We start from the raw sequence: 27,369 nt of genomic DNA on the forward strand, positions 1-27,369 counted from the left end.
GGGACGAGGCCGGGCGCAGGAGCGAAAGCGGAGCGAAAGCTATGGCTCTGCGCTACCACTAAGGTTCTTCCTGCCGTTGACCTCATTTGCCAGCCTTTGCAAAGCAAGGCTGCGGTGCCTGCTGCCCACACGCTCCTCACCGCCTCTCCCACTCACAGCAGCCAGCTGCGATGCTCTCGTCCGCGCCGTCAGCGCAGTCCTTGTCACCATCACAGAGCCAGCGTTCGGGGACACACACGTGCGTGCCGGGACAGGAGAAGGAGGAGGGGCCACAAGTCTTGCCTTCTGTGTGAGGAGACACAGAGAGAGTACTCAGGCGAGGCAGGGCAGGGCGGGCAGCCACAGTAGCATCTCTCCTTGAGGCACCTTCCGGAACCCGACTCGGGCCACTCCTTACCGCAGTGGGCCGCCTCGTCCGAGCCGTCACCACAGTCATCACTGCCATCACACAGCCACTGCTTAGAGATGCACCGGTGGTTCTGGCACTCAAACTGGGCCTCCGAGCAGAACTTGTCTGAAATAGCGGGAGAATGTAATGAGACAATGGCCAGCAGGCAGCTGCCCCGGAAAGGCAGGCAGGTCCCTTTGTGAGAGGCTCATGAAGAGCTGAAGAAGTGACCCTATTCTGGAGTCTGAGCGAGGCCTAACGGGAAACCCCAGCTTCTCCGTGAAGGGCACTTCCTTAAGGACTGTGACTCGGGGGCTGGGTGGGTAGGGTCTTTAAGCCTCCGTGGCAGATGCCCTGGGCGCTAGGCTACTCGGCCACTCACTGCAGTGGCTCTCGTCCTCGCCGTGTTCACAGTCGTCTTCTTTGTCACATGTCCAGCTCATGGGGATGCAGCGCCCACTCGGGCAGGCGAAATAATTCAGGGGACACCTGGGACGCTTCACACCTGGGAGTGGAAAGGAGGTGTGAAGACACTGCTAGCCCAGGGCCTCCCCAGCCACCCAGCAGCTACCACTGGCCGACCTGGGCAGTCACGCTCGTCGCTATAGTCCCCACAGTCATTGGCACCGTCACACACCCAGCTTGGGGCATAGCAGAGGGATGTCCGCTCGCAAGGCTGGAAGAACACGCCTTTCACACCCAGGCGGAAGTAGCTGCTGCAGTCAGTGGCACCTGGTGGAGGAAGGGGTGGGTTGGAGTGAGGGGTCACGGCCAGTTCCCTCTATGACACACACTGGGAGCAGCTGCTGGCACTGTTACCGAACTGGTCCCTCACTACCGCCATGACCCCCAAGAGCAGGAGGGAGACAGACAAGGCCAGAGAGGAGAGAGGCTGCTATGTAGGGCCAGGAAGGGTGAGAGGAGGAACGGGGGTGTGGCGGGGTGTGGGGGAGGGGTTGGGGGGAGCAGAGATGGGCTGAGGAAAAACAGACATGGCAGGGGATGTCACTCACTGCAGTTCATCTCGTCGGAGGCGTCCTCACAATCCACAAACTGGTTACAGCGGCTGGAGTTCCCGATGCACGACCCGTCCCGGCAGCGGAACTCGCCCACGCCACAGGCTGTCTCTAGAAAAAGGACCCACCAAGTGCCCATCAGGCCACGTCCCTCTCTGTAGGGTCTCAGAGGCCACAGAGTACCCTGGACTAGCTATATCTTAGGCCTGAGGGCCAAGGCTCAGGCGGAGTGAGGACAGGGGGTAGATGGCTGAAACTGCAAAACCGGGGCCAAGGACAGCAGCTGGAGCTTGCGGCTTTCCCACTCACTGTTGCACGGGATCTCATCTGAGCCGTCCCCACAGTCATCCACCCCGTTGCACCACAGCATGTTGGACACACAGCGGCCGTTGTTGCACTGGCGGAAAGTCTTCTTGCAGCGGCGTGAGTCTGCAAGGGAAGGGTGTGCCCGTGTGATCACAGCAGGCATGGGAAAGGGGGCTGCCCCATGTGGAGTGTTTCACCCCCTCCGAGGGTCCTGGTTCTGCCAAGCTATAGAGCTGGGGCACATGAGGCAGCCCCCCACCCCGGGGAGGAGGTACTTAGGCCAGGGGTCTGAGAAGACCAGGGGCTGGAGAGGCTCCTTACTGCAGTACGATGGCTTCTCGTCAGACTTGTCCTTGCAGTGGGAGACGCCGTCGCAGGTGAGACCGAAGCTGATGCACTCGCCGTTGGCGCACTCAAATTCGTCTTGTGCCCGACAAGAAGAGTTCATGGCTGGGTGAGGGAGAGGGTTTCATGAGTTGGGGCCCACACCAGCTTCATAGCCTGGGCTGGAGTGTGGAGGAAGGGTCTCTTGTTATGTTGACCGCCCTTCCCCTCACCCACCCGCCCCCGCCTCTGCCTCCCACCCAGCAGCCTCTGTCCTAGCTTCAACTCGCTTCCTCACCCCGGCAGGTGAAATCCTCCTGGAGGATCCGGCCCCCTCGACAGGAACAGTTGACGTGGCCTTGGTGGGTGAGCAGACACAGATCCTGGCAGCCTCCATTGTTGATACGACAGGGGGAGAGTTCACCTGAGCAGAGCCGGGGAGACCGAAAGCTGCAGAGCCGTTCTCTGTTATGCACAAGGTGTGCCGCCTGTGCATAAGGAGCGGGCAGGCGGTCTGGGAAAGCCTTGGATCTAACAGTGAAGAGCGCTAACAGGTATAGGTGTGTGTGCTTGTGCACAGGCTGAGGGTGGGCACAGGCTATACCTGGCATGTGGGTGACTCTGACTAAAAGGATTGTTAGGCTGAATGACAAGCTCCTAAGGGGCGTGAGCAATGTGTGAGTGTGTCAATTGCACGAGACTGACCCAATATGCCAAGTCCCTGCATGTATACAGAGGACCCAAGGGAGCTGGGCTTAAGAAATGTTAGCACTTTGGGAGTTTCTGGGGGCCAAAGGTGTATGAAGGTGTTTATTTGTATAGTAGAAATTGGGGGCGAGACAAGACTAAGGTACATGTGTGTGCGGGCACAGGGAAACAGGAGAGCAAGGCTAATGGCGGGCCCTACTCACAGCTGTTGGTGTCATTGGCCACGGCGATGATGCCCATGGGCTGCTGGGGGATGTCCACTCGCAGCAGCTTCATGTCGCTGCCCACGTACTTGTTGGCCCGCTGCACTGCCCGCCGTACCCAATCAGTCCAGAAGATATGCTCCCCGTACACGGCCAACCCAAAGGGATGGACGGGCTCTGACTTGAGGATCACCTGTTGAGACAGGAGCAGGAGTGCTCCTACATTGTTCAAGCCCCTCACTAATCGTGACGCTACGGGGGGGGGGCAAGGGGAGTCACAGAACAGCAAGGATTCGTGGGTGCATCTTGCTGCCTCCACTGTCTAAACGAGGGGATCAGAATCACAAGGTAAAGGGTACCCACAATTAAGACTCAGGTGGGTGGGTGGGGGCTGGAGAGATGGCTCAGTGATTAAGAGCACTGTCTGTTCTTCCAGAGGTCATGAGTTCAATTCCCAGAAACCACATGATGGCTCACAACCATCAATAATGTGATATAATGCCCTCTTCTGGCCTGCACGTGTATGTGCAGGTAAGGGGTTCAAATATATTAAATAAATCTTAAAAAAAAAAAAAAAAAAAAAAAAAGGACTCAGGTAGGAATTTTTATCCTTCTGGCTCTTCTCCCCACGCCTTGGGTCTCCCCCACCCCTTCCTCCCCACCCCTTCCTCCCCACTCTCCCCGCCCTCCCCACCCTCCCTGTCCTCCCCACCTGCCCTCCCCACCCTCCCTGCCCTCCCTACCCTCCCTGTCCTCCCCACCCTCCCTGCCCTCCCCACCTGTCCTCTCCACCCCACAGACTCACATAGCGGTGAGAGCCGTCGTACTCGCACCGCTCAATCTTGTCCAAGGTGGCATCGGAGAAATAGAGCTTCTCTGCCCGGTGGTCGATGGCCAGGCCGTTGGGCGTGCGGATGTCCTTCTCGATGAGGGTCAGGACATTAGCCCCGGACAGGGCCGCCCGCATGATGCTCGGGTGAAGCTCATTCCAATTGGTCCAGAACATGAGGCTGGTGGGAGACGGGCAAAGGTTCTGCCTCGGAGGGCACGGGCCAACCCAGGAGACAACTAGAAGCCAGGATGCACACCACAACCTGACAGCCAAAAGCCCGACAGCCTCGGTGCCAGGGAGGAGCCCAGCCACGCACAGTTACTGCACTACACGGCTAGGTCTGGCTTACTGTGTTCCCACACGCACGCACTGCACTCTGGGAAACGGCCACTTGAAATTGCTGAGACAGGAGGCTGTGCGGTCAAGTGAGTCAGGCCCCAGCCTCTAGTCCTGGCTCCCCCACTTTCCAGCTAGGTGCCTTTAGGCAACTTGCCTGACCACTCTGGGCCTGTTCTCTCGTTTAGTGGGGGATAATATCGCTGCATCACAGAGGATTGTGAAAACTAGCTGGTGTACCTTCATCTCGATGACAGAGGGGTTTTTTGTTTGTTTGGTTTGGTTTGGTTTTTTGAGACAGGGTTTCTCTGTGTAGGGTGGCTGTCCTAGATTCTCTTTGTAGACCAGGCTGGCCTCGAACTCACAGCGATCTGCCTGCCTCTGCCTCCCAAGTGCTGGCATCAAAAGGCATGCGCCACCACCGCCCGGCTCGATGACAGAGTTTTCTGTGAATTTATTGCTAACTGCTTTTTCTCTGTACCGAAGCAGGCTCTTTACCTAACTACACAGGAGACCTTTGTTAAGCCTTTACTGTTTCCTAGGCCACACATGGGTCGTACCCTCAAAAACTGTCTTCACCACAATTTAAGGCCTTTGCGAGTTTGGAGTCTGAGCCCCAGCTATGCCCTGCTGCTTGTGGGGGTGGTGTTAAAGACCTGGGGGAGGGCAAGGCATCAAGCACAACATAGTGGCGCCATGGACGCCCTCAAGACAGCTTGCAGTGGGGGTGATTCCTGAGACTGACTCACTTGACCTGGGGTGGTGGACCCATTTACACACACCTTCCTGATAGCCTTGTCCTGCCTTACGCTCCCCTCTCTCTCACCTTTTCTACACAGGGTCTCCACCCTGGCTGGCCTTGATGAATCTTTAACTTCTGACATTCCTGCCTCCACCTTCGAAGTGCTGGGGTCATAGGAGTGTGCTTCCACACCAGGTCTGTGTGGTGCTGGGGACTGGACTTGTGACTGTACACAACGCTAGACAAGCAGTCGCCCAACTCAAATCTACCACAGCAAAGCTCTTGCACATCCCAGGGACAGGACTCTGTTGTTCTGGAGGAAAAAGTTTCCGTGTAGCTGTCTGTCTGTCTGTCTTGGAACTCACTCTGTAGACCAGGCTAGCCTCAAACTCAGAGATCTGCCTGCCTCTGCCTCCCAGGTGCACCACCACACCAGCTAGGGAGAGGATCCTGATGGATGAAGGTGGCACCACTCGGCCTGTCCTGGGGCAGTGGCTGTAGCATGCCCCGCCCCTTCCTTCTCTCCACTGCCCAAAAAGGGCCTGATGTACCCCAGGCTACCCTTCAACTAGTTATATAGCTAATGACCCCAGTGCTGAGATTACAGGCACGAACCACCATGCCTGGCCTGAGTGTTGCCTCTTGACTTGTCAGCCTGGCCTGACAGCGACTTCCAAACTCGCAGGCCCAGCCCAGAGCACACTCACAAGTGAAACATCAAATTGGCTTACAAGGGATGTGCTGTGGGTTAAGAGGCTGTCATGGCTGCTTTGTGGGACGGTGTGATGAGGGAGGCTTTCCTGGAGTGTCAACATGGCAGCCTCTCTACCTGTCTAACTAGATGCTTCCCGAGGCCACTAGTGCTCCCGTGGGGATAAGGAGGAGCACGGCTCTCTGCGCCTGTATCTTGACACACTAGCTCCTTCTAGGCCCTGCAAGACAACCTCACATCTCCCCTCTGGTGCCAGGGCAGGTCACTAGCACAGTCACGAAATCCTCTCTGTCCTTAACGTGAACAGGCGCTTCTTGTCACTTAGTCCGTTCTCCGTGTCCTTGGGGTTTTCAGAAGCCACTGGCTCTGGAGAGAGCATTTTCCTGGGCTGAGCCCGGAGGAACTTGGTGGACAATGAAAATATCTCTTTTAGAATGGCAGAAAACAGTATGGCAGCCCCTCCTGGAAGCTCTAGGCCCAGGGACCAGCCCAGAGAGGTCACCAAGGTTGGGGCAGGGAACCTTTCTGTTCCTACAGAAGGCCACAGAGGGCCCTTGTATTGGGTCTCCTAGGCTAGATCTGGCTAGAGTTATGCCAAGGTGACAGCTGAGGGTCCCACAGTCACCATCTTAGTGTAGTTATTTGTCCCTTAGTTCCCTAGGAAAGCTGTTTGAAAACACTCCGGCTCCAGCCTAGGAGGTTGCTCAGAGGTGAGCCAGGACTGTTATGGAGAGGGTGTGACCCATGAAGACTGCCCAGCAAAAGGAGGAAAGGCAGGGCCGGCAGGAGACAGGTGTACAAGCTTCCCTGCCCGACTCGGGCCTGCCATGCCCAGTGCAGTGGGCAGCCCCTTTGTCGCCCTCTGGCTTTGCTCTCTTATTGCTTTTCCCACTTTGAGGCCCTGTGCCCACTGCTGCCTTTGCAGTGCCTCTTGGTCACTGTCCCTCATATATAAGATGACCTCTGTACCTGGGCGGTGGTGGCACACGCCTTTAATCCCAGCACTCGGGAGGCAGAGGCAGGCGGGTCACTGTGAGTTCGAGGCCAGCCTGGTCTACAAAGCGAGTCCAGGAAAGTCAAGGCTACAAAGAGAGACCCTGTCTCGGGGGTGGGGGGGGGAGGGATCTCTGCTTAGCTGGGGGCTTCCCAATGCTCAAGTTCAGTGAACCTTTGAACATAGCTGTGTGGCAAATGCTAGTCACAAAGCCAGAAGCACTTTCCACAGCCCTCAACCTTCCCTTGGGTGTTGGCAGTACAACTCTCCTTGTAAACGAAGCTGAAGCTCAGAGGTTATGCCTCTCCCTGAGGCCACATAGCAAGAAACGGTGGCACCTGCCTTTCCACTCCCGCCCCCATGTCGAGCTACCGGGGACAATGTCTGTGGTCCCCTCTGCCACTGCTCCCCACCCCTTGGGCCCCCGGCAGCTTACTTTTGGCACTCATCTAGCACAAATGCCCTCGGGTGGTCGTCTCCAGACATGGTGATAACTGTCTCCCTCTCAAAGGCCCCTGGGCGAGTCTGGTCCACTGTGTGGCGGGTGATGGTGGATGTTGTGTAACTTGTCCAGTAGAGTGTGTCCCAGCCGCGGTGATAGGCCAGGCCCTCCACAGAGCCCACATCTGTGAAGAAAGGTTGAGAGGGACCAATGAAAAGATGCAGGGCAGACTGGTGGGTGCTAAGGGGATGACTAGGCATCCTTCCACTGAGAATTGTGGGTTCAGCTCAGAGGGCCCTTGGTCTGACTGGACCCCAAGGCCTCCCACACCACCTGTGCCATGGTACCTTCCTTCTTCCCTGCCCCACACTTGGTCACACTCTTCAGAATTTGGGGTTGGGATTCTGCTTTCTCGTGTGAGGGGGAGAGTTCAGTTAACTGAATTCCATCTAGGGCCAGACTGGAAAGTGCCCTGAGTTCCAGAGGTCTTGAATTGGAATGCTTTATAAAGCAGATGTAAGGTAGGGTTAAAAAGCAGAAGCAGAGACAGACAGCGCCGAACAGTGGTGCTAGCGGCAGCCAGGGGAGGCTCTGTGGCTCCTCAGTACTTGTCTGTGAGGCTGCCAGAAAGCCAGGCACACTGTATGCTGAACAGTTTGAAGGGAGGGGCCGGCTCCCACTCTCTCCTGATCAAACTGAGATTAAGAGTATCCAGTTTAGCTGCTGGGGACGGGCCCAAGGTCCTGTACATGCTAAGCCTGCCTCCACCAGCCCTCGGACACTCCGTTTTTAGACACAGACAGGACACTGTAGAGAAAATGTCCCAGGAGCCTGACCGACAGCTCTGTCCTTTTTTCTGTTGTATATGCTACACCTAACTCAGGGCCTGGCTAGTCTGAATGGACTTGCTGGATGAAGAGAGGGACAAACAGTGTCTGGGAATAAATCTCGGGTAGTACAGCGCTTGCCTCACATGTACACAGCTCTGGGTTTGAGTCTTAGTATCACATATGTGCCCGTATGTGCATACCTCTAGCCCCAGAGGACCTCAGCACTGTACAGGGCAAATACCCGCAGGAGGATCAGAAGTTCAAATTGAGGTCATCTGTGGCTACAAAGAAGGTTTCAAAAGGGGGCTGGGGTGGAGCAAAATAGGAAGGGCCAAGTAGACAGCCTAAAGCTGAGGCTGAGAAAAACGAGAGGTAAAGGACAGCACTGCTCTAGAAGAGCCAATGGCTGCTGCACTCAGCCTTCACGGTAAGAAGGTCAAGAGAGTTACTGAATCCTCCGTGAGGAGAGATGCCCTGGGCCATGTCTGCTGCCTGTGCTTTGTAACCTGGGGCAGAATGAAGCCAGTGCAAAGAAGGAAGGTGCCTCCTCCTGGCCTCCAAATAAAGAGACCAGTCCAAGGCTGGGCATGGTGGCGCACGCCTGTAATCCCAGCACTCAAGAGGCAGAGGCAGGCGGATAGCTGTGAGTCCGACGACAGCCTGGTCTACAAAGCAAGTCCAGGACAGCTGAGGCTACACAGAGAAACCCTGTCTTGAAAAACAACAACAAAAAGAACAGTTCAAGAAAAAAGGCAGTGGATGTGGATAGCCCTTAGGACAGTGTGGTTCTTAACCATCCTGATGCCACTGTGACTCTTTAATACAATTCCTCATGTTGTGTGACCCCCCCAACCATAAAGGTGTTTCATTACTACTTCTTTGTTTTTGTTTTTGTTTTTTTGTTTTTTGAGACAGGGTTTCTCTGTGTAGCCTTGGCTGTCCTAGACTCACTGTGTAGACCAGGCTGGCCTCGAACTCACAGCAATCCGCCTGCCTCTGCCTCCCGAGTGCTGGGATTAAAGGCGTGCGCCACCACCACCCGGCTCATTGCTACTTCATAACTGTAATTTTGCTACTGTTACAAATTATAATGAATATCTGACATGTACGATATCTGATATGTGACCCCTGTGAAAGGGGTCACGGCCCACAGCAGATGGGATTCAAAGGAGCAATGGGTGGGTTGGTGCCTGTGAGTGCGAGTCTGTGTTGACCACCCCTCCCTGACCTCACTTCTTGGGAGGACCAGGGCTTGGCTCACTTTCCACGATGGTGGTCCGCCCCGAGCCATCGTCATTGATCTGCTGGATGTTCCCAAAGTGGATGTCGCTGAAGAAGATGCGGTTAGGGGTGCCTGGGGAGACGCCCGCCCGGTAGTCAAAGGCCAGGGCGATGACATTCTTCATATGCTCGGGGTCTTCGAAGGGCTGTACCGGCGCGTTGAGGTTGCGCTCGTCTGACAGGTGGATGCTCTTGAGGATGGTACGCTCTGAGTAGAGCAGGTAGCCGGCATACTCTCGGCATGAAGCCCCGTCTTCTGCCAGCATCCCATGGGCACAGGCACAGGCTCGCTGCCCGCCACCCCGGTACAGGCAGAGTTGCTGGCACCCGCCATTGGCTACGGCACACACGTTGGTTCCTGGGGCAAAGAGCATCAGAAGTAGTGAACAACGCAGAGAAATGCCTCGGACCAGGTGGAAATCTCAGCCGAGCCTTGCTCAGCCATGACACCGCAGACCCAGATTCTGCTACTCAGTCTTTCCTCTCTGCCCCTCGGCTCCTGTGAGTCACCAGGAAGTGCCCCGGACAGAGGCTCTGTCTTCTCACACGGTCCTTCCTCCTCCAAGGCTAGCCTGTCCTTGTCCCCTTTCTGCCCTGGCCCAGAGCCTAGCCTCACCTTTCTGCCTGTCCCTGTTGAAGACCTTAATGTCTTTAAGCTGCACCCCAATGCCTGTCCTCAGGGGCACGGAGTCTGTGGCGTTGTCTTTGAATCCACGCTTGATGGAGCCGTTGGCGTGAGTCCTGGAGAAGGGAAAGGCAGTATGAGAGAGGTACAAACCAAGGAGCCATAAGGGAGAAGAGCACATTGGGGAAGCAGGACGCAGCCTCACCGGTCACTCCAGTAGATGAAATCCTCAAACACGGACACGGAGAACATGTCCATGTTGTTGCTGGACAGGACCACCTCGCGGTTCTCACCCGTCTCCAGGTCAATGCGCTCGATCTTGTCCATCCGGGCATCACACCAGTAGAGCTTGCCGCCCTGCAGCCAGAAGTACCCACCTCACCTCAGGGCCCTAACTCCTAGCCAGTGCCTGCATCCCAGGCAGCAGTAAGTGTGTGGGCCTGTGTAGCACCACAACCTCACTCCCCAGTTTCAAGTTTTTATTACTTACTATGATTGCTGTTGTTTGCAGCATTGGTGACTAAACCCAGGACCAAGCATGTTAGGCAAACACCATTGCAGCCTCTTTGTTGTCTGTCTGTCTGTCTATCTATCTATCTATCTATCTATCTATCTATCTGTAGTTTTTGAGACAGGGTCTTACAGGGTAGTCCAACGTAGCCTTAAACTTGAAGCAATCCTCCTGCCTCATCCTTTTGGGTGTTGGGCATACACAACTACACCCAGAGTTCTCACATTCCACTTCTGAGGCTCCCACCCTCCATCACCATAGGGCAGGTTACTATTCTGGGTGACGAATGGGCCAGAACAGTCCATAACACCCTCCTCCACTCCCGGGCCGTGCCTAACCCTGATTTTTGGCTAACCACAGAGAGGCTGAGAGGAAAGGCACAGGGCTAGGACCTTCTACTCCGTCAGACCCCAGGGAGTATCTGTACCTGATAGTCCACCGAAATGCCATTGGGCCAGCTGATGCTGACGTTGACCAGCACCACTCTCTCCGTGCCATCGAGGCGAGACCGCTCAATGCGTGGGTAATGACCCCACTCAGTCCAGAACAAGTACCTGTGGGGCGGGGATGGAAGTGGGGGGTCAGAGCCCCACCCCTGCAGGAGTTGCGGCCTTGTCGTACACATTGTGGTCAAAAGATGCAAGCCAGCTTGCCTCACTCCTTACCCTTTCTCTGGGTGGACAGTGATGGCCCGAGGCTTGTCTAGACCTTGGGAAATGACCACGTAACGGAAGGAGCCATTGAGCCGGGCAACCTCGATAACATCAAAGCCCTGGTCTGTCCAGTAGATGTTGCCTGAAGGAGTCAGTAGGGATCAGGAAGATCGGTAGGGCGCCTTGTATTCGGCCCCTTTCCATCCAAATTTCCCCCATGGCTCCCATTAGCTCCTACCCATATCACCTCAGAACTCACACCCCCTCGGCCCATGGCCTTTCCCCTAAAGCATGCCCCCTCCGCTGCTCACCTGCAATCCAGTCCACTGCAATGCCCTCCACGCGGCCGATGCCATTGGTCACTACGTCCTCTCGCCATGTCTGGTCACGCTTGGCCCTGCTGATGGTACTCAGGCCCATGTCCACCCAATAAATAGTGTCGTTTTCTGGAAGCAGAGAGGCAGGTATAAGATATAAGAACACTCACTCATCAGGGCTGGAGAGATGGCTCAGTGAGTAAGAGCGCCGCCCGCTCTTCCAGAGGTCCTGAGTTCAATTCCCAGCAACCACATGGTGGTTCACAACCATGCCCTCTTCTGCAGATAAAGCACTCATTTGCAATAAATCTTAAAAAAACAAAACAAAACAAAAAAAAACACTCATCAACACAGAGGCAAGGGGTGGGGGGGGCTGCCACTAGAGGGCAGAATAGCAACGAGGGAAGATGGAGGTACAGGTGCTTGCTTGGAAGTGGGGGGGGGCGGGGTAGCAGGAAGGAGCAAGTCAGCCACTACAGGGGTATAGGCAGCTTTTCGAGGACTACAGAGTGTCACAACCCCACCCCCACCATGAGCTACTATTGCACGTCAACCAATCCCCAAGGCCAACACTCACCCGCATGGAAGTCGATTCCAACAGCCAGTGAAGTCCCCGACACCGGGACCAGGGCATCTGACTTGTCATTGGGGTCCAGTGGGATCCCCCGGATCCCCTCATGCACGGAGTACAGGAGAAAAGAGCCCACGCCTGAGACACAAGGACACACGTCAGGCGTGAGCCTTGCTGATGGAGCTAGGCTGGCGCCCTCAAGTTGTTCTTCTCTGCTTTCCTTTCTACAGTTTCTTCCACCCACCTCCTTGACCTCAACACACACCATATTTGAGGCCTGGAGCTTGGACAGGAGATGGCACCTGACTGGGTAGGGCCTCTAAGAGCTCCAGCTCTGAGGGACCACCTGCAGAACCACTAATCACCACTAGAGGGCAGAAAGAGATTTACTTTTTTCTTCTCTGCACTCTGCCTGCCACTTAATTCCACTCTGAGTCTTCCTTCCAAGGCTCTCAGGACTTGAGAGCTGTGAGGCTCCGGGCAGACAACTGACCTTAGGTTTCTCTTTGCCTCTGCTCTATTCCAAATCCTTTCCCAACACAAAGTTCCCAGCACCTTGCTTGCCCCTGTGCCAGTCTTGTTCCCAGTTTTCCCATTTCCCAGGAGGCACCACTATCTATGCATTCCCCCCAGGCCTCCCTGACTCTCATCTCTTTGTGTGCCCAGGGGAATCCCCCCACATTGGTTGCCTGAGCTCTGTGAAAAGAAAAAGATGTGGTCAAGTGCATGTGGGGAACCCAGGACGCTAAAAGTCTCCGGAGATACCTTCGGCTTACACAGGCACCTTCAGGGCTCCAAGGGGGCTGAGCAGCAAAGAAACTATGTTTCCATTTTGCTCTGCCGAGTGTTCCTTTCTGTAACACCCACCTACATCAAAGCAGGAGGGTTCTGGCAGAGCCCTTGGGGAGAAAAGGGCTGTCCTAGGGCAAGCTTGTACAGCAGCAAGGTCTTGTGAAATGTTGAGTTTCATCCCTTCCCTGCTGGGCAGCCGGGGCCTAGAGTCTGGCCCCTCCCTCACTCCTAAGAGTCTCCTAACTGGTCTAACTGCCTGGGTTTCTCCCTCCCCCATTCTGGGAAGCTTTCTGCCGCCAGGATAATCTCCCAACACCACTTTCTAGGCACTCCTGGCCCAGGACCCACAGGGGCCCCGCCCTAGCTCGGGGCCTTATCATAGCCTTGCCACAGTCTGCCCACCTGACTGTTTAGACACATTATCTCACGTCTTGTATAGTATGAGTGTGTGCCCTCACCGTGTGTCCACGTGGCTCAGGGCACGCTAAGCACACCACCACTGTACCACCAACCTGTTTCTCCAAGGACCAAATGCTGCTACCCATTCTATAAAATCCAGGGCAGAGCGCGCCTCTTCTGCCCAGCTGGCCTGCCTCTATCACCCCGTGTCTATCTCATTAAAACCTACTGCAGGCACCACACAGTCACATCCATTTTGTGGTCCAGCTTCTTGCTATATGCTGGTCCGTTCTTCTGGGTCAAGCTTTTGTCCATAGAACCAGAAGAGTGGCACACGATAACTGATAACCATCTAAGCCAGGAGACTCCTGGGTTTATGTGATGAGCACTCTTTCCCAAGCGCACGGTATAGCAGTAGGGTAGGAGCAGGTGGGGGCAAGGTTAGGCAGAGAGGAGATGCCAGCAACTGACCCTCGCAGGCCTGCTGTCCACTCCGGAGGCTATAGCCAGCTGTGCACATGCAGGAGCGCGTCGTCTCTGACGTTGGCAGGCAGAGCTGGGAGCAGTCTCCATTGTTGGTACTGCAGGGGTTGGTACCCTCATGTTCTGTGGAAGGGCGGGTGGACAGAAAGAAACGGTGAGCCGAGCCGGCCTTCGTAGGGGACGGGCTTGGGCTGCTCAGAGACAGGATGCTCACTGGGTTCACCTTGGGGTCCCACCCAGTCCACCTCTCAGGCCTTTTGTCTTCCTAGACCCCTGGACTTTTTCTGCTAGACTGAGTCCACCTCAGTGTGGGGGAGGGGGGCGGTGAGGAAAAGAAGCCCCTGTGGGTGATGAGGGGAGCCTAGCCCACCCTGCGTGCCCTCGCCCCACTGTTCTGGCAGGCTGCTCATGAGGCCAGCTCTGAAGCCACTCTCCTAGTCCCCCATCCTTACTGCTGCAGACCCTCTGGGCGCCACGGCCCTCACCCACTGCCTACCTAGCTGGATGCCCTCGTCATACACCTTCATATGCATAACCAATGTGGTGCTATTGCGAAGCACCACCGACCCGGAGCCGTCGGCCTTGTTGCACGTGCCCATCTTCTCCGACACCTGGTCTGCCCACCACAGCTTGTCCCCTGCGGCAACAGGTGGGATTAAGACCTTTGGGGCGGCCCACGGGAGACTCCCCACCACCACCCAGCCCCGCTGTGCCCGCCCTTACCCTACCTTCCACCCTTCCCCACCCAGCCCTCACCCATGATGGCTAGCGCAGTGGCCTTGCCCAGCTGGCTCCTCATGGCATCGATGACCTCCAGCCCGCTCCCGTCCAGATTACAGCGGTTGATCGTATGGTTCCCAGAGCTGATCCAGTAGAGCTTGCTCTCGGGGAAGTCAATAGCCAACCCTGGAAAAGGGAACGGGTGTCACAGCCATGGAACCTGGCACCGGGGCCAGACTCAGGGCCGGGCCGGGAACAGAGTATGCCAAGGCTGTGTGGGTCTGGGACAAGGTGGGATTGAGAACAGGCACTAAAGCTGGGGGCTGGGAGAGGCCCAGGGCACTGGGGAGAGGTACCAGGAGCATCTCCTAACTGGGGAATTGGAGGCCTGCAGGAGCAAGCAGGGCGAGTGCGCACCCACGGGGCCCTTCTGGCCACTGAAGAGCAGAGTGCGGTTGCTCCCATCCATGTTGGCCATACTGATGTTGTCCCCATCGGTCCAGTAGAGCTTTCTGGGAAAAGAACAGAGAAGAGAGGGTTAAGGGCTCTCTTCTCCCTCCTCTCACAGGGGCGTTCCGAAGCCCTGAGCCATACAGACTGACCCACGAAGCGGGTGGACAACCAGGCCGTGCGGCTGCTCCAGGCCCTGCACCACAGCGTTCTTGAAGGAGCCGTCTAGCCGGGCCACGTTAATCTGCTTCTTGTTGGTATCGTAACTTGTCCAGAACAGATTTCGGGACACCCAGTCCACAGCCAGCCCATGGGCGTTTGGCAAGTCTGAAGGCACAAACAGGGAGGGGGTGGTGGTCGGTATGGGCTGAGGAGAGGATGGTTTCCGGGGAGCCGAGGGTTGAGAAACTGGGGCTAAGAGCAGTAAATGGAGACAAAGTTTGGGGAAATGGTATCGGGGCCACAGGACATGGTTGGTGTCGGGGGACAGGGCCAAAACCTGCAGAGACGACGGTCTCCACGCCTGTGCCATTGATGAACGCCCGCTTGATGGCTTGTGTCCGCACATCAGACCAGTAAACTCGCTGCTCGCGGGCGTCATAGTCCAGCACTGTGACGTTGTCGATGTCGGGCACCGTGAAAGAGATGATGTAATTGTAGTAGGGGGCATCCAGGTCCACGCCCCGGATCTCCATCTGACGTGCGTACAGCAGGAACTTCTTAAACTCTGTGGGGCGCAGGCCAGTCACTGAAGGCAGTCCTTTGCCTTTGCTATGACAGTGGCCCTCAACCTCCCTAATGCTGTGACCCTTTAATACAGTTTCTCATGTTGTGGTAACTCTCTCCCCCCACCCGCCCCCTGCCCTTCCCACCCACCCCCCACCAAGCCATACAATCATTTTCATTGCTACCTCATACCTATGGTTTTGCTATTGTTAATTCATTATAACGTCAAAATCTGATATGCGGGGTATCTGATAGGTGACCCCGTGAAAGGGTCGTGACCCACGGATTGAGAGCCACCGCAAAGAGGCAGTGCCACCTATGTCAGATCCCGGCAGCTGTAGCTTCTTCCCACACTGACAGTCAGTCCTTTGCTTAACACTAGGGACCTCAGACCTCTCCTTCGGCCTCAGTTTACCCACAGCTGTTGGGGGAAGTGGCTTCCTACCGTAGCAGGTGGTGTTGTCCTTGTGGAGCTTCATGAGATGAGGACAAGCACAGGAAACAGTCCGGTTGTAGTTGATGAGGCACAGGTGGGAACAAGGGCCCCGGCCCCCGTTGGCCTCGCATGGATTTGGAGCTGACCCAGAGAGAAGACAGCAAGAGCATCCTGTGACCTACCTGGCCCTGCTCACCCAGATCTTCTCACCTGGATCCCACCCGAACCCTCATCCTCTCTGTGCCAGCACAGCTCCCTCTCCACCTTCCCCCCACCTCCCCCACTCTTCTAGCACCCTCCCTGTCCAATGGCTAGTGGCTCCTTTTCAGCTACCTGTAAGGCACAAGTCCCTTACCCATGGGCTGCCGGGAAGGGTGATACACCTGCAGGTCGAAGGGCTGGGTGTTGGTCCTCTGCACCACGGTGACATTGTGGCCAGTCCACTTGTTGGCCTTGGCCAGTGTGTTTGTCCGCCAGTCGGTCCAGTATACCTCCCCACCATACAGTGTCACCGCAAATGGGTGTGACAGGAATTCGTGTCCCCGAAGGACCTCCATGTGGCCGGAGCCATCATACCGGGCTGAGTAGATAGCATCTGACCTGGGGGTGTAACAATTGAGGGCAGAATCAGTGATGGTCTCAGCAATGGTGTTCCATGCCCAGGCACTCACCTTTTCTCACGCTGCCAATGCCCGCCCCCCAACTGAGTACACAGGGAACTCTTCTTCCTGAGCTTTTGCCCATGACTAAAGAAGGAATGTAAGACTGCGGGGGGTGGGGTGGGGTGGGGGTAAATCCAACAGGTTGGGAGTCTAGCCTTGTGATTGCCTTCCCAGGGTTGCAGCTGTCACCTGGAGCTTTGGTGCAAAGTTAGGAAACTGGCACCTTCTCTTTGCGCTGGGCTGACAGAGCGCTTAGCAGAGGGGATGGTGGAGAGGCGCAGGTCGCCACTCTGCTCCTTCTGCCCAGCCCTCTCGTGGTGCTGGCTTCACTTTGTCCCTGCTGGTCCCGGCCCCTCCCCTGCCCAGGTGGTGCTGCTGCCTGCCTCAGCCCTGCTTGGCGGAGTGCCGCTGACCTGGCATCGATCCAGAGGATGCGCTTTTCCAGGTAGTCCACGGTGAGCCCGTTGGGCCAGCCCCCGGAGCCTGTCTCTCTGTGGATGGTTCTGCGCCCAGCCCCACTCATGGACGCTGCCTCAATTCGTGGCAGACTGGCATCCCAGTCTGTCCAAAACAGAATCCTAGGGAGAGAGTCAGAAGGGACAAAGTTGGGGGTGGCAGCCCCATGATAAGACATGTGTGTATGGGGGTGGGGGTAGGGGGTGGAGGATCAAGGGTACCAAGAAGACAGGCGTCCTTGGTCAGGCTGAACAGGGGCTAGAGAGGTACAGCTAGAGTCCTCACCCATCCCGAGGGTCCAGTGCGATTGCTCTTGGGTGTTCAATGTCCCCTGCCAGCAGGGTGGTTCGGAGGGTCCCATCTAGCTTGGCCACTTCAATCTGGTCCAGGTTGCTCTCCACCCAGTAGATGTTGCCTGCAATCCAGTCTACGGCCAGGCCCTCCGGCGTGGCCAAGCCATACTGAATCACCACCTCAAAGCTAGTCAGGGCTAGGAGGAGAGGTTGTTTGTGGTTAGAGACCCCTGGGCGGGGCATGGCAGAGGTGTGAATCCCAGGGTCCCTCAGTGACAGGGTCCCTTCATCCTGACACTTCTGCCAAGATCACTGAAGGGCCAGCTCCCATGGGCGGTATTCCCAACACTCTTTCCCACTGGGAGGTAGGTGGAAAAGGGAGCTGCTGGAGAAGGGGGCAAGGGCAGCCACTTTCTGCATGTAGGGTAACCTCAGAAAGGAAGTGGGGGGGTGGAAGCTTCTGAGACGGCACTTGAGTTTTTTGTTTTGTTTTGTTTTTCTTTTTTTCGAGACAGGGTCTCTGTGTGTTAGCCTTGGCTATCCTGGACTCGATTTGTAGACCAGGCTGGCCTCGCACTGACAGAGATCCACCTGCCTCTGCCTCCCGAGTGCTGGGATTAAAGGTGTGCGCCACCACGCTCAGCAGGACAGCACTTGTTAGAAATGACGTAGGACGTCCTGAAGACACTCTAGGTTAGCACACCCATGTGTCTTATTATTTCAGAGACTGGCATGTGGTGAGCAGATCACTTTACTTAGCTGGTCTCCTGGAAGTGGACATTTGAGATGTTTTCTGGTTTCTTTTATAGTGAACAATGCAAATTCCTCTATTAAACCATGCTTTTCCTTGCCTCTGTTCAGATGCCATCTCCTCAGGGACCCACCGTGACCCACAACTTAAAACTGTCTGGAGGGCTGGAGAGATGGCTCAGAGGTTAAGAGCACTGTCTGCTCTTCCAGAGGTCCTGAGTTCAATCCCCAGCAACCACATGGTGACTCACGTCTATCCTGTGATCTGATGTCCTCTTCTGGTGTGCAGGTGTACATGCAGGCAGAGCACTGCATACATAATAAATAAAGCTTTCTTGATCACTGCTGTGTCCAAGTGCCCGGTGTACAATAGAGGCTCAATACTGAGCCTGTGGTGGCTCAGGCTATCGTGAGACAGAGGGTATGCCAACCCTACATTGGCTCAGATGTTCCTACCCTACCTGGCATTTTCCTTCTAAGCCTGAAACTCAAAGATTGGGGAGCCAGGCTTCAGGCCATTCCAAAGAAAGGGTGATCATTTTCTTAATTATCAGGCTAGCAGCAATGCTGACGATAATTATGGGGCATCAGGCTCTGAGACCCAAAGCAAAATCTAACCCAATTAACAGGGAAGCGAGGAGAAGAAGGCTCAGGTTTGGGGCCACCTGGATCTGGGTCTGTGACCTCCGAGTGCCCAAGTGCCATCTGTGTGTGTGATCCTGGCACCACTCCCAGGCCCAGCAAGTCACCTCCGTTGTCCAGCAGCTTTCCCCGGTAGATCTTGTCCTCTACCACGTCCGTCCAGTAGAGGGCGCTCTGGCTGAGGTGAAAGTCCAAGGCGATGGTATTGCGCAGGCCGGGCACCAAGACGCTGTAGTCCCCTTTATGAAGGTCTATGCGCCTGATCTCGTGTCGGTTGGAGAAGATGATGAATGGTTTGAAGGGATCTGGTGGGGAGGCACGATCCAGTCAGCGAAGGGCTCACACGAAAGCCTCTGTGACTCTCTATCCAGGCACACGCAGGGGTTTCTGCCCCCCCCCCCCACCTTCCGCATTTGGCCACTTAAGCGCCCAGCCCACTGTACCTCAGGGATGCGGCCTTACCCAGACTGCGGCAGCTCTCGCCATCAGGCTCCAAGACCCAGCCCTCGTAACAGGAGCACTTCACGCTGTACTTGTTCTGGTCACATCTTTGGCTGCATTTGAGGTGCTTGGCACAGTAGCTCTGGATCTGGCAGGTACGGTTGTCAGGTCCCAGCTCCATACCCAGTGGGCAGGAGCACACAATGCCTTCGCCAGGGGCCACCGAGCAGTTGTGACTACAGCCGCCGTTATTCAGAGTACACTGGTCTGGGGGGGGGGGGAGGGGGAGAGACAGGTAGGGGACAGGCCTGGGGTAAAGATCTGGGAGGAGGCAGGACATGGCCCTGTGGGGCCTTCAAGTTTTTTCTTTGTTTTGGTTGGGGTTTTTTGTTGCTGATGTTATTGTTTGTTTGTTTGTTTGTTTGAATCCATTCCAAGCCTGGAGCCCTTACCCATGACCCTTACTAAGTCTCTGCCTCCCTGCCCAGGCTCCCTCAGGACCAGGACTGGGACACCTAGGCCCATCATCCCTTCTTCTCTCTGTCTGTCTGTCTGTCTGTCTGTCTTTCTCTCTCTGTCCTGTACCCTCTATGTCTATGTTTGAGGCCTGGGCATTTTGCCTCCTCTATGGGAGGGTCCTTAGGTCAAGGCCCCTTTCTTTGATCTTTCCTTACTCAGGTTCAGTGTGGCGGAGGGTGCAGAGGGAGATGTCCTGACCCCTGACATGCCCTGGAACTTATGACCCTGCTGCCAACATGTCAGCAGTTTCTGGGCCAGTCTCCGGTGGCTTTCCCTTCCCTCCTCCCTTTCCGAGAAGTCAGGTGTCCCTGTCTGCTCTGGGACAGAGAGGTCACCCTGCTCAGACCTCCCTGAACTTGACCCTGTACCCCCTCATTCATTTTGCACATTTTGCCCATTTCTGCGAGCCCAGTCACATCCCCACTCCCGCCTCCAGAAGTCAGCTTAGCTCATACCTTGACCCTGTACCTCAGTTCCAGCCTGGCCTCCCTAGTCAGTGGTCTGACTGAGGGGAGAGTCTGTTCCAGGTCAGGAGTTCTAACCACTCCTCCCCCCATAAGGCATGCCTTCAGAGTGCACTAGTTTATTTAAGGGATTTGTGCCTTCTCTTCTTCATCTGGAAACTACTGTTACTGCCTCACTGCGCTGTAGGAGTGCGGGGTGTTTCATACAGGGCCAAGGCAAGCCCTAGACCAATGCACGCGTTTAGAGACATCCAAGTAGCTGCCCACTCCTGCCCCCGGACCCTTTCCTACAGACCTGCCCTGGCCCCAGATGCCTCTCCACACTGCTGACCCCAGGACCTGCCAGGGCCTCACCGCAGAGCTCGCCCTCATCAGAGCCGTCTCCACAGTCATCTTTGCCGTCACACAGCTTGTCGGGGGGCAGGCAGACGGAGGTGTTGTTGGCACAGGGGTGTGAGGGCGGCCTGCAGGCCAGGGCCTCACAGTTCTCCTCGTCAGAGTTATCTTCACAGTCGCTGTCACCGTCGCAAACCCACGCTTTGCTGATGCACCGAGCTGAGGGATGGGATAGGTGCAGAATGAGGGGCCTGGCACGGAGACGGGGCGTCAGTGTGCCCTGCCCAGACCCCCGTGTGTTTATCAAATAGCATCTTCACTGGTGTGCTCACAGCCCACTGTGAACCCTGAAACCGCTTCTGCCGAATTCACACAGGCAACTAAGATGGTAGGAGCCTGCAGAAGGTGCTGACGCTCAGTTCTGGCCAGGGTTTGGGTTCCCAGGGTCCTTCGCGCAGACACCGGCCCTTTCTTGCTCTGTCCTCCCCCACAATATCATGCTGCCGTGAAGTCCCCAACATGGCCTCCTCCTCTTCCCCACGCTGCCACGTTTGAATCCTCTTTTTCACCTGAGTCCTTGCAGCCAAACTTGACATTTGGGTCACAAACGTGGGTCACCCCTTCACAACTCTTCTCATCACTGGAGTCCATGCAGTCAGTGTCCCCGTCACAGCGCCATCGCAGGGGGATGCACAAGCCATCTAGCCGGCACTGGAACTCATCCGTATGGCAGCCTCCAGGGGGTCTTGTGGCTGGAGGACACCGTGGGGGGGGCATATCAGGAAGGAGAGGCACCCTGGGACAGACCTTTCCCACCTCTGCCTAGCCTGGGCGCCAAGCTGAGGAGGCCCAGAGCATCCTGTGAGCCTGCCCACAGCCTGCCAGCAACAATTCATCAAGACAGTCAGATGTCACATCTTCAAGGACCTCGGGTGACCATTTTATCTAATGCCCCTTTTCTACACTCATGAGATGTTGACTGGCTGAGTATTTATTTTGTCAGGACAGAGTTCAAATGCATCCAAGCTCATTTGTTTCCCACATTTACTCCACACTGAGTGCCAGCTATGGTCTAGGTGCTGTCCCAGGCACTGGCCCCCACATAACTTAGGGTCTAGCTCTGGGCCACAACTGCAGGCTGATGGGATGACATTTCAGATAAGACAGGTCGGCTTCCGAGCAGAAATCACTTCAGGCAGGGATGTGAGTTGTGAGAGTGAAGCTACCAGGATACGTGAAGTTGCACATCCGGGGGAAGCCTCTGAGATGGACCCATGGGGAGGGACACATAAGGGGCATAGGTCAGATGGTCATGGGAGCTGAAGGTCTCAGCATTTTTCCCCATGTGTGCAGAGAGCTGGCAGTCTGAGGGCAGGGTTGGGGCACAAGCTCACCGGTCCATCAGGATTGTCCTGTATCCCATGTGACCCTGTAGGCCAGTGACAATAGTGGAAATGCCACCCACATGTGAGCACTGATGGTCAGGTAATGGGGCTGGGTCTCACGCTGCCACACCTAGGATCTGACTTGCCTAACCCAAGGTGCCTGAAGTTCAATCTAATTTCTTTCCAGGGTTGCCTTTCAAAAGTACCAGCAATGGGGCTAGAGAGATGGCTCAGTGGTTAAGAGCACTGGCTGCTCTTCCAGAGGTCCTGAGTTCAATTCCCAGCAACCACATGGTGGCTCACAACCATCTGTAGTAGGATTAGATGCCTTCTGATGTGTGTGAAGACAGCATACTCATATACATAAATTTTTTTTTTTTTTTTTTTTTTTTTTTTTTTTTTTTTGAGACAGGGTCTCTCTATGTAGCCTTAGCTGTCCTGGACTCACTTTGAAGACCAGGCTGGCCTTGAACTACAGAGATCCACCTGCATGCACCACCACACCCAGCTAATAAATCTTTAAAAAAAGAAAAAAGGACCACAAACATCATACAATCTCCCAAAGCTGCCCAGTGCCTCCCAGGTCAGCCCTCTGCCAGACTCTCAAATGCTTGCAGAGTAGCCTCAGTTTCTTGTCCCTGCATGAGGTGTCTTCCATCTGACTGGCCTGCCCAGCCCTCACCTCGGAGTTCAGTTTCCCCTTTAGTCTTTACTTTCGAGTTTCCAAGCCACCTCTAACCCACAGGAAGTCTCACAGTCCACACTCTCCGCTACCTAGTCAGACCGACCTGCTCCAGTAGGGTCCTAGGTCTGGGAGGCTCAGAACCACAGGCTAACCATACCACCAACCAGGTCTCTGATCCCACACGACAGGTCCACCCACCCCAACTCCACCCACTGCCTGCACAGAGGAAGCCATTCCTTCAGGTTTGCCTGGCTTGTTGGGCAAGGCCTGCTCTGTTTCACACAGCCTGCTGGGATCCCTTCCTAGGCCAAGTCCTTTCCAGAGGTGACCCTGCAGAGACAGCTGCTGCCTCCTGAGCCTCCTGTGACTGCCTTGGCGGTGCTGCTGGATGCACAGTGGATGGTCCATGGCACCTAGCACAATCCTAATGCGGAGGCAGAGACTAGCTGGCAGTCCATGGGTCATGTGAGGCTTGAAGAAATGTTTGTGACCTGGTCAAGCTGAACTATAGTCCCTAAAAAGATGCTGAACCCACCACACCTGCCACGACCGCCCTGTTTGGCAGTAGTGTTTTTGCAGATTGAAATCACTGGGGTAGGGCCCAATTAACAGTATTAATGCTCCTATAAAAACAAACACTTGGACCCAGGGACAGACATACTGAGGGAAGACAGCACGTGAAGAGGAGAGCAGGCACGGGATAATGCATCTCACACAAAGGAAGGCCAATATGTTCTGTGGGGAAGTGCACTTTTGTTTAAGTCACTCAGTTTGTGGTACTGAGCTGCAGAAACCTTAGAAAATTAAAGATGCCAGCTTTAAAATACAGTACATTTAGCCGGGGTGGCGGTGGTGCACACCTGTAATCCCAGCACTCAGAGAGACAGAGGCAGGTGGATTGCTGTGAGCTCAAGGCCAGCCTGGTCTACAAAGTGTGTCCAGGACAGGCAAGGCTACACAGAGAAACCCTGTCTCAAAACAAACAAACCCCCAAACCCCCAGGAAATTTCATAGGGGGAAAAAAGGGACATTTCTGATTTTTTCTTAAAGCCAGAACCATCTTGTATTTGCTGTCTTTCACGGCAGTGATGGGCCAGAGCTGAGACGCCAACACCCCCAGAGAGGACCTGTGACCTTCAGGAAACTCATCCTCCTCTGAGAGGCCTCATAGCCTGGGTACTGGGCGCTTCTCTGCTCTCCTTCCAACCCTTTGTTCTCTTTCTTCTTTCTTTCCTTCTTTGGGACAGGCCAACCTCAGGGATCCATCCTCCTGTCTTAGCCTCTTGTGAGGTGGGATTATAGGTGTGGGCCACTGGACCCACCTAAACTTCCTGTCTACCCACTGCTCCACAGACAGATACCTGTGCCTCTCTCCTGTGCCTACCTCTCCAACCTCCCCGTCAGCAGAGCCACGTCAGTGTTTTGTAAAGAAACTCAGAGGCGAGGCCCACAGAGATTAAATAAGCTGCCCAAGGCCACTCAGATAACAAGTCACAGGGTTTGGAGCTGAAACCTAAGGCCACCCAACTGCCAAGCCCTCACTCTTAACAGTGTGTGACAACGATATCCCAGCAATCTCTCCCTCCTATGGAACTGGAACCTCCTCAAGGACAAGGGGCAAAAACTTCATGGATCTCAGGGTTCCTGGGTAGTGACAAGGCAGGCAGGGGCAGGGCAGGGGCGGGGCAGGGGTGGGATGTGGCCGGATGAATGCTAGTCCAAGGTGCTCACCCTGGTTGGTACAGTTGGCATGCGTCTCATCACTGTAGTCCCCGCAGTCATTGTCCCCGTCGCATGTCCAGTGCTCAGGAATGCATCTCCCGCTATTGCACTTAAACTGGGTGCTAGAGCAGGAGTGGCTGCAGCCGGCCTCGTCGCTGTTGTCCCCACAATCGTTGTCTGGGGGGGGGAGAAGCAGGGGAGAAGGAAAGGGCATGGTCAGCAGAGCAGCCTTTCCCGTGAACCCCCACAGCTTGACCCACTCTGCCCCCTCGTTCCCGCCCATGACCTGCCCCCCCCCCAACTGAGAAAATAACAAACAGAAAAGACACAGAAACTGCATAGACTGCAGCATGCACCATGGCCCACAGGCTGGGCAGTGTGGGGAGGGAGGGCAGTGAGTGGGCTCCAGGAGGCCCCTTCCCCAGTCTCAAGAAAGCTGGGGCTGGAGGCAGGGACCGTTTACTTTGGGGGTGGGGGTGGTAGTGGCTAGGCAGAGGTTCCTCTGGTTTGGGACAGAAAGGAAGGTGGGGTGTAGGTGAGACTTGGCTGGCTGGAAAGGCCTTGATCCAGCCACACCCTGACCTTGACATAGCCAGACACTGGCATTGCATTGGGTGCTGGCTCCCCGGAACTTGCCTACAGCCGAGGTTAGGGAAAGTCTAGTGACGTAGGCGTCTGTCTGCGCTGAACGTCCTGCCTCCTAAGTCATAGGGCGACTGACTTCCCTCTGCGCTGACCGGATTCTCAAAGACTGAGGCTAGCCAGTCCTCTTTGCGTTCCTCCCCCAAGTCTCAGTTTCCTCAGTACCACCTCTGTTACGTCTCCTCTGAGCAGCCCTGAGCCCACCCTGGGGCTGCTTCCCTGAAACAGCCTCTGTGGTTTTTGTCTGTGTTTGTCCTGGCAGCTCTGGGCCAGGCAGCCTAGGGGACTGGGGGAGGCTGAGGCCCATTGGGGGCTGTGGGGTGATGGTGCATGTGCCTCTATGCACTGACCGGCAGGCTCAGGACAGGTCTTTTCGTCAGAGCCGTCCCCACAATCCTTCTCTGAAACACAGAAACCGCCAGGGCAACCATTGGCACTTGAGACGCAGCCAGGGGGAGGGAATCATGGCGCTGACCCAACCCGTCGTCAGGTATGAGCCAGGGCAGGAGCCACTGCGGCAGCGCATCACGGCACAACACAACACCACGCCAGACAGGATGGACCCCCCCCCCCCGAAACAGCACACACGACAACACACACATGTGTATGTGGTTACGCACACTGCCGCCCCTGTGGTTCAGGGCTGATGTCACCTGGTCCGTGGCTGACCTTCAGGTGTGCTCCCAAGCCCAGAGCTTGGGGGCATACAGTAAGAACCCCAAGAGACAGGGGATGTAGGGAGAAGGGGATGGGCCCGAGGCTCCTTGCTCTGCCTCTCTCCTTACCCAGCTTTCCTCAGCCCCTTGTGTCCTACCAGAGGGGGGACAGCCCTGCCCTGCTAAGGCAGGCTGATGATGCAACAGCAGGGCCTTCCTTCTGCCCACTTTGGTACCCCTGTGGTATTTCTGGCTCCTCCTCATTTCTCCTAGCCAATCCCCCGGGGTTTCTGTGCACCACAGAGAGCTGCAGCTTGAGCCCAAGGTCTCCATCTGCACCCCCCCCCTAGATCCCCCCACCCCCAGCTATGGCTTCTGGCTTTCCTAGGCATAACAGTAAGAGGAGGGAGGCCAGCTCTCACCATTGTCACATCGCCAGTTGCTGTTAATACATCTGCCGTTGTTGCAGGTAAACTGAGTCAGGGGGAAGCAGGTTGGATAAGCTGTCAGAGAGAAAGAGAAAGAACAGTCGAATAGGGCCCTCAAAGCCACACTGAGTCGGTGGTGAAGGGGGCCATTCCACAAGCAGGAGCCTTTAGCAGAGCCAGGTCAGGGCCCATTCACCCCTGCTAGGGACCAACACAAGGCCCCCGAGCCCCCCCCCCCAATGAACATTTGAGACAGAGGGCTGCCGTCCCCTGCTGCAGATAAAACTCACCAGGGCCACAGAGACAACGTACTCCAGGCCCAGGGACACAGGCTCTGTCCCTCCCCTCCCCTCCCCTCAGCCAGCTGACTTTCCTGCTGTCTCCCTTACCGCAGGAGGCTGACTCATCAGACCGGTCCCCACAGTCGTCATCCAGGTCACAGGTCCAGGAGATGGGGATGCAGCGGCCACTGGCACAGGAGAACTGGTTGGGTGGGCAGGTGCGAGCTGGGGGGTGGGGAGGGGGGGCGAGTCAGGTGTAGGTGTTTGTCATCCAGTCCCTCTCTCTTCCTGTCTGTCCTCTCCTCCCCCCACCTCCTCCCCATCCTCTCCCTCTGTTTGAGATGTTATTCCCTAGTGTCCCAAATCACACTGGTGCCTGACCCCATCTCCCCAGAAATCTCTGGGATCTTTGGGGAAAGGCTCATCCATATTTCTCGTCATCTGTGTCTAGAGTTGCGTCCGCTCCCCTGTACACCCACTCCGTTGGTCTGTCCGTCCTGGCAGGGTACGGGAGGCTCCACAGCTTCCTCCCCTCTGCTCTAGATATGCAGGCAGGCTCTTTTCTTTCCTTCCCCGAGGCTCCTCTGTCCGCCCAGCCCTGGGTCCCCACTACTGTGGCCCCCATTCCACACCTGAACAGGTGGCATTGGACTCATCCTCACTGTTGCCACAATCGTTGTCCCCATCACAGAGCCAGCGGTTGGGGATGCACCGGTTGTTCTCACATTTGAACCGGTCCGAGGGGCAGGTGTGTTGATCTGGGGAGGTGGGGTGGGGGGAGAGGATAAAGGTCAGGGGTCAGAGTGGAGTCTCTGGTTCACTCAGGTGTGGGCAAATCCAACACCTTGCTGCCTCTGCCGCCAGGGGTGGGGAGGGTGACTCACGGCACAGGGCTGGGGCCTCGTCACTGTTGTCCAGGCAGTCATTGTCACCATCACATTTCCAGCGCTCCTGGATGCAGCGGTTGTTGGCACAGGCAAACTCGCCCGGCTGGCACTGGGGTGGAGGCACGTAGGATGGGTTCGCTGTGGGCACCGCCGGAATGGGAGAGGAAGAAGGTCAGACCCAGGCCACGGGGCAGGTGCTAAAACCCCTGTGTTTCTCTTTTGATTTATTGGGGTTTAAAAAAAAAATATTATAGCCGGGCGGTGGTGGCACACGCCTTTAATCCCAGCACTTGGGAGGCAGAGGCAGGTGGATCGCTGTGAGT

At 55.9% G+C, this 27,369-nt stretch overlaps 1 protein-coding gene across 1 annotated transcript in view; it reads right to left on the minus strand.

Annotated features, from left to right (window-relative positions):
- The window catches only part of Lrp1 (LDL receptor related protein 1), an 80,348-nt gene that overhangs the window by 16,845 nt on the left and 36,134 nt on the right, over window positions 1-27,369 (minus strand). The window contains exons 16-52 of the mRNA XM_051170604.1: window positions 27,044-27,184; window positions 26,792-26,917; window positions 26,268-26,384; window positions 25,873-25,953; window positions 24,162-24,329; window positions 20,930-21,112; window positions 20,379-20,579; window positions 19,063-19,308; window positions 18,708-18,905; window positions 17,201-17,405; window positions 16,873-17,037; window positions 16,153-16,397; window positions 15,807-15,938; window positions 15,135-15,362; window positions 14,788-14,962; window positions 14,603-14,697; window positions 14,222-14,371; window positions 13,962-14,102; window positions 13,454-13,588; window positions 11,798-11,929; window positions 11,215-11,349; window positions 10,916-11,045; window positions 10,678-10,804; window positions 9,945-10,096; window positions 9,731-9,855; window positions 9,095-9,472; window positions 6,998-7,187; window positions 3,751-3,955; window positions 2,946-3,138; window positions 2,333-2,458; window positions 2,032-2,160; window positions 1,714-1,833; window positions 1,402-1,515; window positions 971-1,120; window positions 771-893; window positions 398-514; window positions 157-285 (exon numbers count right to left, since the gene is read on the minus strand). Coding sequence (XP_051026561.1) covers window positions 157-285; window positions 398-514; window positions 771-893; window positions 971-1,120; window positions 1,402-1,515; window positions 1,714-1,833; window positions 2,032-2,160; window positions 2,333-2,458; window positions 2,946-3,138; window positions 3,751-3,955; window positions 6,998-7,187; window positions 9,095-9,472; window positions 9,731-9,855; window positions 9,945-10,096; window positions 10,678-10,804; window positions 10,916-11,045; window positions 11,215-11,349; window positions 11,798-11,929; window positions 13,454-13,588; window positions 13,962-14,102; window positions 14,222-14,371; window positions 14,603-14,697; window positions 14,788-14,962; window positions 15,135-15,362; window positions 15,807-15,938; window positions 16,153-16,397; window positions 16,873-17,037; window positions 17,201-17,405; window positions 18,708-18,905; window positions 19,063-19,308; window positions 20,379-20,579; window positions 20,930-21,112; window positions 24,162-24,329; window positions 25,873-25,953; window positions 26,268-26,384; window positions 26,792-26,917; window positions 27,044-27,184 — 5,907 coding nt within the window. The remainder of the gene's footprint in view (window positions 1-156; window positions 286-397; window positions 515-770; window positions 894-970; window positions 1,121-1,401; window positions 1,516-1,713; window positions 1,834-2,031; window positions 2,161-2,332; window positions 2,459-2,945; window positions 3,139-3,750; window positions 3,956-6,997; window positions 7,188-9,094; window positions 9,473-9,730; window positions 9,856-9,944; window positions 10,097-10,677; window positions 10,805-10,915; window positions 11,046-11,214; window positions 11,350-11,797; window positions 11,930-13,453; window positions 13,589-13,961; window positions 14,103-14,221; window positions 14,372-14,602; window positions 14,698-14,787; window positions 14,963-15,134; window positions 15,363-15,806; window positions 15,939-16,152; window positions 16,398-16,872; window positions 17,038-17,200; window positions 17,406-18,707; window positions 18,906-19,062; window positions 19,309-20,378; window positions 20,580-20,929; window positions 21,113-24,161; window positions 24,330-25,872; window positions 25,954-26,267; window positions 26,385-26,791; window positions 26,918-27,043; window positions 27,185-27,369) is intronic.

This window comes from Acomys russatus, chromosome 28 (assembly GCF_903995435.1).
Source record: "Acomys russatus chromosome 28, mAcoRus1.1, whole genome shotgun sequence".
NCBI classification, from domain to species: domain Eukaryota; kingdom Metazoa; phylum Chordata; class Mammalia; order Rodentia; family Muridae; genus Acomys; species Acomys russatus.